Below are 14001 nucleotides of genomic sequence, written 5' to 3' on the forward strand. Positions count from 1 at the left end.
ACTATTTGCTAGCCTGCATTTCTTTATTATCCTAAATAGTTGGTAATAATAACTTTCAAAGACTAGAAATTTGCATTACATTGTTAAATGACTTGCATACTTACAATACATTGAACAAGGTTAGAAATGTGTGTACAGGATGTCCTAATAAAAATAAGCTCAAGGTTGTGTGAATATACAAAAAATCCAATCCAATGTAAAATATTTAAAATTAGTAATCACCCTTTTTTGGTTTAAAAGTAGATTCAATTATTTATCTTTTGATCCTTTTTCTATACCCTATTCATTTTAGAATAAACTCAATAATCTACCCTTTATATCTTATCTTATATATACATATATAAATATATATACACATATATAACCACCTTTTTTAACAATAAGAACTCTAAATCTAATGTCTTTTGTTCAAATTTCTTCACTCCAACAAATAACAACTTGTAACTAATGCCCCTAAACAATGACAAATATTCATAACCATTTAATGACCAAAACTACCCATCCCATCTCTTGGCAATGTGGGCATCATATTTTTAAATTTACTTCCTGCCCTCTGGGGGTAATGCCATATTTAAAGGATCCCCAAAAGAGAAATATGGCTTAATTTTCGAGTCCTGGGAGAGGTAGCTTTACCATTTGTTATCCAGTTCGGTCTCTGCATGATGGAAGAATGCAGGGCTTGTCTCAAATCTAACTAGAGTACTCTGTAAGGCTGGATCATCTCATATAGCCACCTCAAAATTATCCTGAGGAATTTGCAGTCAAAATCTGATATTTAGGTGGTATTTATAAGCTTAGTGCTATTATCATAGTCCTGGTGGAATTGTCATTGTGGGGCCACATCCTCTTTTTGAGACTTCAAATGTCATTGTTAGGTTTAGTCTTGATTCACTGAAAAAAAAAAACATTTTAAATGCCGTGTGCAATAGATCTCAAAGAGGTTAAAGAAAAACTTTAAAGACTCAAAATAGAAGCAAACAATTATAAGATTATTGGCAATAAAACAGTCCTTTTTTTAATTTTCTGTCCCATATCAGGTAGTTCTTCTGACATGAGACAGAGATTGTGGATTTTACTTTAACAAGCATGTTTGAATTTAGAGGAGAGAGCCACACTCCAACTCCAAAGCCAATTTTAGTCTTTAATTGGACTGCAACTACAGAAAGACTATTTGCATTATATGTATGTAGAGAATAGCAGAAACAAACATTTGGGAAGATTTATGAAATTTTATCCAGTTGGAAATAAGATAAAACACTTTCATTCCAAAACTTCCATTCCAAAACTGAAACAGTGAACTTTTACTAGATCCAAAATATAGCAGTTTTAATTATTCTGTATCTAAATTTAGTGTCAATTAGCATATAGAAGTGTATGTGTACATTTTGCATTTTCCTGCTAGGGTGTAGTCTGAAGTTCCCCCCAACCAAATTTGTTGTTCCTATGCCATCAACCCCTCCACTCACCACAAGCTTGATGAGTTATTCTGAGTCCCACTTTGCTGCATACTTAAGAGTTGCTCACTGTTCTCCATCATGTCGCAAGGTCAAGGTGAAAAGGAGAACCCCATGTGGGAACTTTGCATCCACAAGCTCTGCCTCAATATCTGTGTTGGGGAGAGTGGGGACAGACTGATCCGGGCAGCCAAGGTGTTGGAGCAGCTCACAGGCCAGACACCTGTCTTTTCCAAAGCTAGGTACACCATCGGGTCCTTCGGCATCAGGAGAAATGAAAAGATTGATGTTCACTGTACTGTCCGTGGAGCCAAGGCAGAAGAAATTCTGGAGAAAGGCCTGAAGGTACGGGAGTATGAGTTACGGAAAAATAACTTCTCAGATACTGGGAACTTTGTCTTTTGGATTCAAAAACACATTGACCTGGGCATCAAATATGATTCAAGCATTGAGATCTATGTCCTGGATTTCTATGTGGTGCTTGGCAGGCCAGGTTTCAGCATCGCAGACAAGAAGCGCGGAACATACTGCATTGGGGCCAAACACAGAATCACTTTTGCATTACTTGTTTCATATAATTTTGAAGCTAACATGAGTTTTGTTCATACTTTTGATTATATGACCATAATATTCCTGATTTGAGTAACTGTTACTATTTTAGAATGCAACAAATGTTTAAAAAACAAGTACATACCTTCCATGCTTATCAGAAGCATTTACGTTTGCCCCCCAGTTTATCAATAACACTGCTGTTCAAAAGCTTCTCTTTTTGGAGGGTGAGCATGAGGGAGGAAATTCCATCCTGTAATGATATTAAATGATAGTTCACAGTGCTGCATATTCCACAATCAAACAGAAAGCCACATAGCTAGTCCTGTGAACATAATATTTCCCATTGACTAGAGAGCAGAAGAAATGTTCTTCTCAGTTGTTCTCACTCTCACGTTGACAGTGAAATGCTTTGATCCTGCCTACTGTTGTCACAAGACCTCGAGTCCTCTTCAGAACTCGTGGGAAACACTTTGTGATAGCATAATGGAGTCATTTCAGTGTTTGTTCGCCTTTAAGCAGAAACCTTTCTTAACGATGTATTAAACTGAAATAGAATGAAAGCACTCCCCACTCCCTTTCTTCCTCTAGATGCTTCCACCACTCACCACAGTGACTCCCCCTTGGGCCCTTCCTGGATCCTTCAAGCTGATATCCTCTTTATCTTTGATCATCTTTGTTGTATACATCTATATGAACGTGTATGCACATATGCACAGACACACAGATAGAACCGACTGTGTCCATTTTTTTGTCTGTATATAGCTTTTAGGATGACCACAACCAATAAGGGGGTTCACCTGTGGGAGAAGCAAATTCTCATTCTCCCAGCAATCAGCACTTGCCTGTAAATTCATTGTCTAGGGAAAGCTTTCTCCTCTTACAGTAACATGTCCACAGATATTACTGCAATTCTAGTCTTTTTATTCAGCCGTTCTAGAACAGACTATTTTACAGAAGACTTCCTGGTTATCCTGGTTATTATAATCTTTTCCTGCCCTCTTCCTCAGTGTTCTCTGAGAAACAGAATGAAAAGCTATGATGCAGATGTATAAGATGTAAACACTTCCTGAGAGCTCATCTCATAGGAATCAACCCCAAACATGGATACCACAGGTGTTCAGTATCTTGTTCAATGGATATGCTCAATTTTCTTCTCTGGGTCAGAATTTATATCTGCATTCCAAAAGATATTTCTTTGCCAGATGTACCATTTCCCAACCAATGTTCCATGACTTTTACAAGAAATATGACAAAACTGTGAAACTGTTTGTTCAATTTCAAAAACTAAAATGTGTTCATTTGGTAAATTTCTGTTTTATCAACACAAGCCAGCCAAACTCTCAGTGTGTAGACATGAAGATAAGATAAAGTCCAACCTCTAGCTGCAAAGCTACTGGCAACTGATAGCTGTGGGAGAGGGCGATTCAGTTTTATTTAAGGGCGTGGCTCCTAGTAGGCTGGCTAAACTCCAGTGGATGGTCAAACACCCAAGAGCATATGGGCTGTGCAAATTGACCTACTTGTTGCATTAAAACCTACAAGAGGGCTGGCGCAATGGCTGGGTCCTTAAAGGCTAGGCTCACACCAGAAAAAATAAGAGTGAAAGACTACAACAATGTATCGTTGTTTAAATGAGTATCAATCAAATGACTTCTAAATTCAGTCAGAGAATATTTGAGCTCCTGAGCACAGGAAATTGTGGCCCTATACAAGGAACATGAAAGCACATAGTTGCTAAGTACTTTGGAATTTAATTTAGATAGTCTTTACCTTTGAGATCTCCTCAATGTTGCCCCCAGGTTCCAGAAGGGCAGCTGTTATCTCAGGGACATCACTAAGTACAGCCTGGTGGAGAGCTGTCTTCCCGTTTTTATCTTTCACGTTTGGATCAGTGTGCTCCTGCAGCAAGAAGATGATGATATCTTTTTCCATTTGCTGTATAGCCTGTGCATATTGTAAAAGGAACAACATTGTCATTTCAAAGAATTCAAAATAGGTGTTCCACCGCAGTCACTACAATACATATGAAAGGTGTCATGTTTTTGCTATCGGTAGCATTAATATCACAGCACAAAGAACTGAACTAGTTCGTGGTGTCCATAAAGCATGCCAATTGCAGGGCTGATCTGTGTGAGCAAGAGACATTTTTATTGAAAGTGTAGGCTACTCTGTCAACATGTACAATCATCCACATGTTTTGCAACCATTACATGACATGTAATTCCTCTGACTCCCCACAACAACTGATATTTACCTTTCTTCCAAACATTATGTTCATTTGCTCACTGTATTAGAGCAACTATCCAGAACTCTTGTGGCAACGGAAAGAAAATCCGTGACTGTCACAGGCTAGGTGAGTCCTCTGTCACTCTCATCTAGTTCTTTCTAGAGCCAAAGCTCTGGCCCAGAGTGGCCTTTATGAACAGAGCATGACCTTTGGGTTGAACTCCTACTGACCCCACATCCTGCACTAAGCAGCATTCTCACCAGCTATCCCTTAGTCTGTCAGTGCAGTGATTCCGTCATCCTTGAAATGGGGAACAAAATAACTCTTCTCCTAGCATATTATGATATATCAATGGGAATCTTTGCAACCCCTCTGGATGGATTTTGCACAACAGCTTAACGTGGTAGAAATTTAAATTATTAATAAAACAGTGTCATAAACATTTCAAGTAAACAACAATCAATTATATACTTTGCAAAGATTTCCAAGGTTATTTATATACTTCAGAGAACCTACAATGCTTTTTGTTCGCTTTTATTTAAATTGTGACAGGGTCTGCTTTGTTAAGAAAGCTACCTTAATTTATGCTCTTCATATGGTATGGTGCTCTTTTTTTTAACATTTTAGCTCACCTCAAATTGTTATTGACAACTCATAATGTACAACAATGATCACTAACACATAAAACCTATTTTTAGTACACAAGGTAGAATATCATCACACAAACCATGGTGCCTTTCACTAAGTGAGATGTGACTTATATGCCTGGCATTCCTAGTCTTTCAAGATGGATTTTAATAAATGCTAACTCTAAATGTACTATAGATAATAGCTGTGAAACTATCAACGACAAAATGTGAATGCATGGCAAGCTTTACTTTGCTTTTTACAAAACTTTAAGCCAAAGGAAACTTGGGTTCAAATAAGTAAGTGTGCCTTATTCTTGATAATAGCTAAATTCATGGGATATATAGAAATCAGATATTTGCTATGCTTAATGTCAGTATCTAGTAGCAGTTTCACAAGAGAAATTTAGGACACTTTGGGCCACCTTGAGATGGGCTTGAATTGGAAAAGCAAGATGAGCTTGCTGCTTCATAAGTTATGAAAATTTTAGTAAGCTTTTAGAATATCTCTATTCTTTTGTGGTGGTCCCTGATTGTGGGGAGAGAGTATAATAGAGATATCTCATTTGTGGCTGAGCATTCCACTGTCATTTAATTCCTGTATTTTGAACAATTGTGAGTTTCTCTGTTAACCATGCTATACTGCACAAAAACCTGATGAGACTGGAGATCTGAACATAAAAATTTGGTGGCAGTTTGGTACTATTTATAACAGTAGTAGGTTCACCCACAGGGACAGGGAACTCTACAACTCTTGGCCCATGGCCAGATTTACAGTACTTTTTTTAGTTCAATTAATTTTTAATATTAAATAGTAAAAAATATTATATACATGAATATACAAATATTTTGTAAAAGAACCATGGAGGCTCCTTGGGAAGCAAAGGGATAGCCAACGTGAGATCCAACAATCACACTCCTGGGTACAGATCTAAGGGACACAGAGCGAGCATCTCAGAAGTTGGTTCATGTGCCCACAGCTGTGGCATTCACAGTAACCAAGGAGTGGGAATCACCAAGTGTCTGTCTGCTGGTGAATAGGAAAGACATGGAACAGCAACACACCTGAGAAATTCCTCAGCCATTTCAACCTCCAGTTACAAAGTGAGACACAGTGCTGGCTTTCAGCAAATATGGAACATGGTCTCTTCATGAATACCAGTAATTTATAACTTAAATTCTGCTTTCTGGTAATAACCCTCTTGTTCTTGTTCATCACAGTGATAACTATGCTGCATCATGTGTCAGTTCTAATGCAGATGTGCAGGGGCAAATCTGGGTTCTTTATAGACTGGAGATGGTAGTGGAAGATCTGAATCCCCACCAAAATCCATAGTGCAACAAGGCTCACACTATTTCTACTGTCAAAGACATAAAGAAACAGGTCATGAGAGAGAATAGGCTAATGGAAAATACACAAATGTCACTAGTGGGTCATTTAACCCAAATCACACTTAGGTGCGAGTTTCAACACACAACTTGCACAACAGCATACCTATTAATATTACTATGGCTGCCTTGAAAATTTACTTCCCTTGAAGTTCTCTTTCCAAGATTTGAATCAGGTTTGGCTAGAATTTCTCCTTTCACCTACAAGGGAGGGTGATACTTTGAGTAGAGGGAACAACTTCTCACAATAATGAATGTCACAGGTCACTCTGTGCCCAAATATCCCCACATAGAACCTATGTTCTATCTTGGATGTCCAGCTTCGTGCACAATAGTCTGTGCAGGAGAGAACAATATGACAAAACTTAGGACCCAGCAGTGGTCACTCCTTCACCTGCTGCAACAGCCTGTCCTTCTATCAGGCGCTCTGACTTCCCACTCTCTCCAGATGACACCCAGAACTCCTCATGATCATGAGCCATGATGCCCTTTGGGATTCCCAGAATGAAGTGAGGTGAGCCTTCTGTGATGTCACAGGTAAACCCCTGCCCTAGAAACAGCAGTGTTCTTTGCCTGAGGACTACACAGTGTCCACCAAGGAGGGTTGGGATTCAAAGACAGCCCATGTGTCTGGGTAAGTTTGGGCTGTTTTGTGGGAGGGACAATACCTGAAATTCAGTACATGAGTGACTCACTCAGTGTGAGGCACTTTTTCATCAGAACCTTTAATATGGAGACTAAACAGAGCGAGGGACCAGAAATGTTTCTGCCTGAGAACAGTTCATTCTATGCAGGGCAAGAAAGAGCAAGGAAGAGAAGTCTCATAGCAGTGGTCCTAGCCCCTAAAGACCACAGGGAAAGAAACCCTCATCTCACCAGAGAGAGGGGCCTTGTAAAGAAGCTGCACATGCGTCTCTGAACCAGGACTCACAGAGTAAAGGAGAAATGTGGGACTGGGCCTACTCTTTACCCTGAAGAGGCCTGAAACCAAAAAGAAGTTAAATAGGCCAGGGCATATTGCTAAACATGAAGAGTCCCAGTCCTAAAATAATAGAGATGTGGGCTTGAATGAATCCCTAATACTCAAGAGGCTTAGGCCCAAATAAAAGGAGAGGTGTGGGCCTGGGCCCATCCATAAAACTGAAGACTCCTGGACCCAAAAGAGCTGTGGATCTCTATCTACACCTTATGCTGCAGAGTCCAGGGCCTAAAGCAAGATGAGATGGGGTGAGGGCCTATCTATGAATGCAAACAGGCTCAGGCCTAAAGAAAAAGAGATGTGTGCCTGGAGATATACCTGACCCTCAACAATTATGGGCCCAGAGTATAAAGAAATACAAAATGAATAAAGGCCAGGAGAACCAAACAAAAAGGATTGTGCCTATGGTATATCACAACCAGAAGTGCCCCAGGCCTAGATCAAACAGAGCCCTGGAACAATTGGCTCATATTCATTCTCTTTCAATAAGCCCTGGACATAAAGAAGAGTGCCAAGGCCAAAACTAAAGAGAATCAACATTGTGTTCAGACCATGTACCATGAGCCATACTAGTCCTAGGTCTGATTTTCAGCTATTTTACAACCAGCTAAGACATCAATGTAGACACATCCCTGCTTGTTCATCCATAATCTTGGCCTCAACTATACTACTATCTTTCTGAGCACTCATATAAGCTGACACGCTCAAAAAATAGGTGTGTGGGTCACACACATATATTTTATTCAATGCTGACCACGTTCTCAACACATATCAGCAAGTATGAACCATTGCCATAATGTGCCAGGGGCTCACTGAAATGATATGTCAATATAGGTATAGCATACAAAAGAGGATCATACTATGTCCTCTATCTGTCTGAGACATAATCTTAAGATCTTAAACTGATTTCTTTAGGAATGAACAGTTCTCAAATGTAACTCATGCCAAAGCCTGTTTTTTAAAAATTGTCTACTAATACAAATTTGGTCTTGTTCTGAGTAACTGACTCCTGGTCACATTATATCTTTCAAGATTCAGAACTTGGTGGTGATGTAATTACTAACCTAGGAGCATGGCCATGAACTGATCTCAAAAGAAATAAATCTGCTCCTGAACTGCAAGTCCTCTGGGCTATCGTCTCAAGGGTGTGTGGGTCACACCCTTGCTCTATGCATTCCAGGACAAAATCCCAAAACAGAGGATCCAGGCCTTACAAGGAACAAACCTCATCTCAATGATCAAAGGAAATGGACACCCTATAACCATGACCAGATCTAAAGTCAAGCATTATCTTCATATCAATTTATTTTGTTGGGCACATCATAGCCTCATTTGTGACCCAGGTTATGCCATGTTCAACAAGACAACTGGATTCTTCACCAACAAGTGGCATCAGATCATAAGCCATGAGCTCATATCAAGAGGAAGTTCATCTGAAAGCTCCTTTTGGTTCCATTTTGGTTTGTGGGTTATGTTCATAGTTGTACAAACACAGGCAAAATTCTCACAAATGTGTGAAGGCAACATCATGGCTCTGAAATAATCTGGACCACACACGAATATCAAATGACAGGGACACTGTTTGGAATGAAGGGTGTGTGGGCTGCACCCAGGACATGTCTGTGTCCAGTTCAAGAACAACAGTTTGACCTTGGGTCTGACCTACAACACGTACTACTACAGTAATGTCTATACACTCTAACACTATGAGTTGGTTGTCTAAAGAATGAGAAAAGGACAAAGGCCATAAACTGACATCCATGGGGCCCTGCCAGCTCCCTGATTATCAGTAAGTCAGGTCAAGATTGAATTTTAGGTTGTGTGGGCCACACCCTCTCTTTACAAGACGAAGTACTTTGCTGACAGTAAGTAAGCCAGGACCACAAACCATGGGCTTGAATGTAAAAAGGACCCACTCTCCTTAATGATAAAAAACATGGTCATAACTTAATATCAAGAGTGATTACATGGCATATGGCCCTATACTGACTTTAACTGATTTTTACCTGAGGCTAGACTCTATTCACCAAACATATTAAATGCAGAAAGAAGGCTTCCTAAGTGGATGACAGACCCCAAATTGATAACAATGTGGGCTTTCCACCAAGAAATCTGTGTCAAATTTGAATTCTTTCCATCAAATGCCTGAGATATGCTCACCATGGAGGACCCAGGACCATGATGGCCTTCATCATGTATAAGAGACACCAGAGAAACAATCTGGACATATTTGGCAACATGAGTGTGTGGGCCGCACCCAGAAGCCATTATGTTCCCAGCTGTCTTCAATAGATCCAGAACAAGTGATCATGTTTGAGTTGACCTACACCACCATCTCAGAGAAAAATAGAACCACCACAATGACCAGAGTTGGTATTGTGATATATGACATCAGCCTCACAAACTTACAAACTGGTCCAAATCTAAATTTCCTGAATTTTCTTCTCATTGCTGACTTTGGCCCTCAGCCTTACCTGATTAGAAACACCAAGGAAGCCATTGGATTAAAAAATGTCATGACCCAGGAGTACAGACATAGGTTTAATAAAAAGGGTAATGGAAAATGCTGAACCTCTTCCTCTGGAGGCATGTTTGGTGGCATGCTCAAAGACTAGACATTCATTCCTATGTTTGTTCACTGGAGCCTACCTAGAAGATGCCAGAATTATAACCTGGTGACTACAGCTCTCTCATAGGTCTAAAGCCTTGTAGTCATCAGCCTTTCACAAGGAATTTAGCAGTATTAAAGAATGTACTTTCATTTGCTGGTAGCTGCAAAATTATGGTCAAGCAGCTGAATTTATGCCCCAAAAGTTGGATACCATATGAACTGTGAATATGATTTAGGTTTATCAATAAAAAATCAGGAGGCAATCCGGGCGGTGATGGTGCATTCCTTTAATCCCAACACTCGGGAGGCAAAGGCAGGCGGATCTCTGTGAGTTCACGGCCAGCCTGGTCTACAAGAGCTAGTTCCAGGACAGGAACCAAAAGCTACGGAGAAACCCTGTCTCGAAAATCCAAAAAAGAAAAAAGAAAAAAATATCAGGAGCCAAATATTGGGTAAGAACCTCAAAGATCAGAGAAGCAGGGAGCAGCCTCCAGTTGCTTCCTACCTCTTGTGTTCCTCCATACAAAAAGGCCAAGATACGCTCTCAGCCCAGCCCTACTACCTGCTGTTTTTTCTCTGTCTATAGTCCTTCAAACTTCTATGATTAATTTTGGTCAGCAAGTGGCTGGCTTTGCTCTGACTCCAATCAATCTTTATGTGACAAAACAAAATCAAAATATTATACAACAATATTTGCTATTTTTCATACCTATATTTAAACATTTTTACTAGTGTTGCAAAATCATGGTTTGATCTTATTATTTTTTTTAATTGAAAGGGTTCTTTTGTTTGTTTTTTTACATATGATGAGATACACCTGACTTTCTCACTCAATCTCTTTCTCTCTGCCTCTGCTAGGGTCTAGCTACAATAAATAAAGCAGCTATGAATACAGTTGAGCAGGGTAAGAGTTTGCAATGGCTTGCTCTTTCTCTCTCTAATCTTTCAGCATTTACCCCAATATCTGGCACCAGATTTTTATTATTAAGACCTATTAGAATTCATGCAATAGTTCAAAGCATAGCTGTCACAAATTCAAATGTCATCTTGGTGGAATTTTACTTTGATGAGTGTGAAGTGTCCTTCCTCATCTCTTTTGATTAATTTTGGTTTGAGGTTTTCATTTTGAAAATTTGAATAGTTGCCCCAGTTTGCTTCTTAGGTCTGTTTTCTTTTAAAATATGTTTCTAACCATTTACTCTAAGATAATACCTATCTTTGATGATTTTGTGTGTTTCTTGTATGCAGCTGAAGGTTGGATCCTGTTTACTCATCCATTCTGTAATTCTGTCTCTTTTTATTGGGAAATTGAATGCTTTGATATTGAGAGATATCAATTACCAATGCATGCTAATTCCTGCTATTTCATTGTTGGTAGTGGTGACAGTGTGTTTGTGTGTGTGTATGTATGTATGTGTGCATGCACGTATGTGCTTGTGCATGTGTGTGAGTGCATTTTTGCTTTCCATTTGTTTTGCTGGTGCAAAATTATTTATTTCTTGTATTTTCTTGGGCAAAGTTAAAGTCCTTGGGTTAAAATTTTTCTTGTAGGATCTTCTGTAGTGCTGGATTTGTAGGTAGTGTTCAAATTTGACTTGATCATAGCATATCTTGCTTTTTTCCTCTATGTTGATTGAAAGTTTTTCTGGATATATTAGTCTGGGTTGGCATTAAAGTCTCCAAGATATCTGTGAAGGCTGTTCTATCTTTTAGAGTCTCCATTAAGAAGTCATGTGTAGTTATAATAGGTCAGCCTTTATGTGTTATTTGGCCTTTTGCTCTTGCAGCTTTTAAAAATTCCTTTGTACTGCATGCTTTGTGTTTTGATTATTACATAGCCAGGGGACTTTTTTCTTCTTCTAATTTATTTGATGTTCTGTAAGCTTCTTGTGTCTTTATAGGTATGTCCTTCTTTAAGTTAAGAATTATGTGTACAAGTGTGTTTTCATGTGTAGGGATATTTATGTATGAGTGTGGGTACACACAGTATCCAGAAAAGAGTATCTTGGATATTGGGCTTTGAAAATTATTATTTTTATGTTCATCCAGACATAAAATTGTCAATTATTCTATACAAAAAGAAGTAATTGTTTTCAAAATGTGTTTCTAAACACTTATTATAAAAATAATTAAATCTATAGGAGCTAGAGAGATGGCCCAATGTTTAAGAGCACTGGCTGCTCTTCAATAGGAACCATATTCAATTCTACTTTTTTTCTCTTTTTTTATTTTATTTTTTTAGTATTTAGAATTAATTTTGAGAAATCATGAACCATAGGAAAATAAGCCTTTAAAGTAGTAAAATGACCCTGAAAATTGTTGAAGAATATGACTTTTTGGGGTTTCAGAATGGGATAATATTTTACTTTCATTTTTTTTCTCTATTAGATGAAGTGTAGTGCCAGGAGGTTCTGAATTTCTACAGAGTAGAAATGACAAGTCCAGACATTAACCTGAGCAGTCTTCCACCAGTGCAACTTCCAAAAGACATCCACACATGTTAGTATTCATCAGAAAATGGAAAATTAGGGTGGCCCTCAAACCTGCAAAGACAAAGAAATTTGATAGTATAATTGAAAATTCTGTTTTGAGCAGTGATTTCTATGAAGTGGATTTTAATATGGAAGTATATAATTTTCTTTTCCCAACGCATACAATCTTTTCTTTCTTTAAATAACACTTCTTTCTACTTGAAAAGCAAACAATAAATGAATGGTTCAGTTTTTCCTGTTTTCTCTAATACTGAACATAGAGAAAAGGAAGAATCAAATGCTCAAACATGTATCTATCAACAAAAGGAAGTAGGGCCTAAGAAAGAAGAGTCAGCCATTGAAAACACTGGCTATTGTTCAAAAAAAAAATCAGGTTCTAGTCACAGCATCCAAAAGCTGGCTTACAAACATTTTAACTCAAGTTTCGGCGAAACCTATGCCATCCTCTGGTGTATATGCCTCCAGGAATACATGTGATACACAGATATTCACATAGCCAAACCCATATGATTAAAAAAAGTTAAATAACAAACAAGATATATATATATATATATATATATATATATATATATATATATATATATATCCATTTGTATTAACAGCTGTCAAGGAGATGCAGAAGGTACCATTTGTCAGGACCAGTCTCTTCATTACTTACAACAGGTCCTAGATGGTATAGATGTTAGAGTGGGCCAGCACAAGGCCTGAATATGTGGATCTGGGTGGTAGCTAAATTGGTCAGTCCAGGCTCCCAGGGCCACATGGGATTTCCATGGTTCAGGGTGGCCTCAGGATATCCCAGAGAAGTTTCAGTGAGGATCCAGTGAGATGGTGTGCTAGAAACAGAGGCCTTGAACCAGACCAATGACTCATTGAAATAAACATTTGTTAGCAAAGCTGATTGGATAAAGGGGTATACTATGTGATGAATTGCTCATAATGGCCCATAACAAATGAAGCGGTATTGAAGATGGTAGTAGTTTGAATGTACTTGGCCCCATAATTATAAAGGGAGTGATACTATTAGGATGTATGTCTTTGTCCTATGGGTACAAACCTATGGAGGAAGAGTGTCACTGTAGTGGCAGGCTTTGTGATTTCCTATGCTGAGGATACTGCTCAGTCCCACAGTTGATGTCCTGTGCTTGCAAGGTATACCAATCTCAGCTCCAGTACTATATCTGCATGTATGCCACCATGCTCCTGTCATGATGATACTAGACTGAACCTCTGAAAGTGTAAATCACCCTCTCAATTAAATATTGTCTTATTGTTACAGAAACAACAACCCAAACTAAGTTGGTAGCAGGAGTGGAATATTGCTATGATATACTAGGAGATATTTTTTGTTTGGAGTAATATGGACTTTAAGAGTTTGGGTTAGGAAATAAATGAAATGCTTTGAGAACTACTCAATGATTGATACTAGTAGAAGCATGAAAGACAGTGCTGCTCACGGTGATTTGATGGACTGTGAGGACCACAGGTTTCAAAGGAGAACAACAACATGGCACCAGTAAAATATAGTGGCCCTACAACAGCAACACTTGGACAATGAAATATAGTTCTAGAAGAAGAATATGACCCAAAAAATTAACTTCAGGAGAATGCTTGAGACTCTCAAAGAGGAAATGAGCAATTCCCTCAAAAAAATGAAGGAAAGGACAAAAA

The 14001-nt window shown here is 38.6% G+C and overlaps 1 protein-coding gene across 1 annotated transcript; it reads left to right on the forward strand.

The window, feature by feature from the left end:
* Window positions 1-1535: 1535 nt before the first annotated feature.
* On the forward strand, window positions 1536-2096 carry LOC142849071 (large ribosomal subunit protein uL5-like). Its single transcript, XM_075971183.1, has one exon. The coding sequence runs from the start codon at window positions 1536-1538 to the stop codon at window positions 2094-2096; it is 561 nt and encodes a 186-aa protein (XP_075827298.1).
* The last annotated feature ends 11905 nt before the right edge of the window (window positions 2097-14001 follow it).

The sequence above is a fragment of the Microtus pennsylvanicus genome, chromosome 4 (assembly GCF_037038515.1).
Source record: "Microtus pennsylvanicus isolate mMicPen1 chromosome 4, mMicPen1.hap1, whole genome shotgun sequence".
Taxonomy (NCBI): Eukaryota; Metazoa; Chordata; class Mammalia; order Rodentia; family Cricetidae; genus Microtus; species Microtus pennsylvanicus.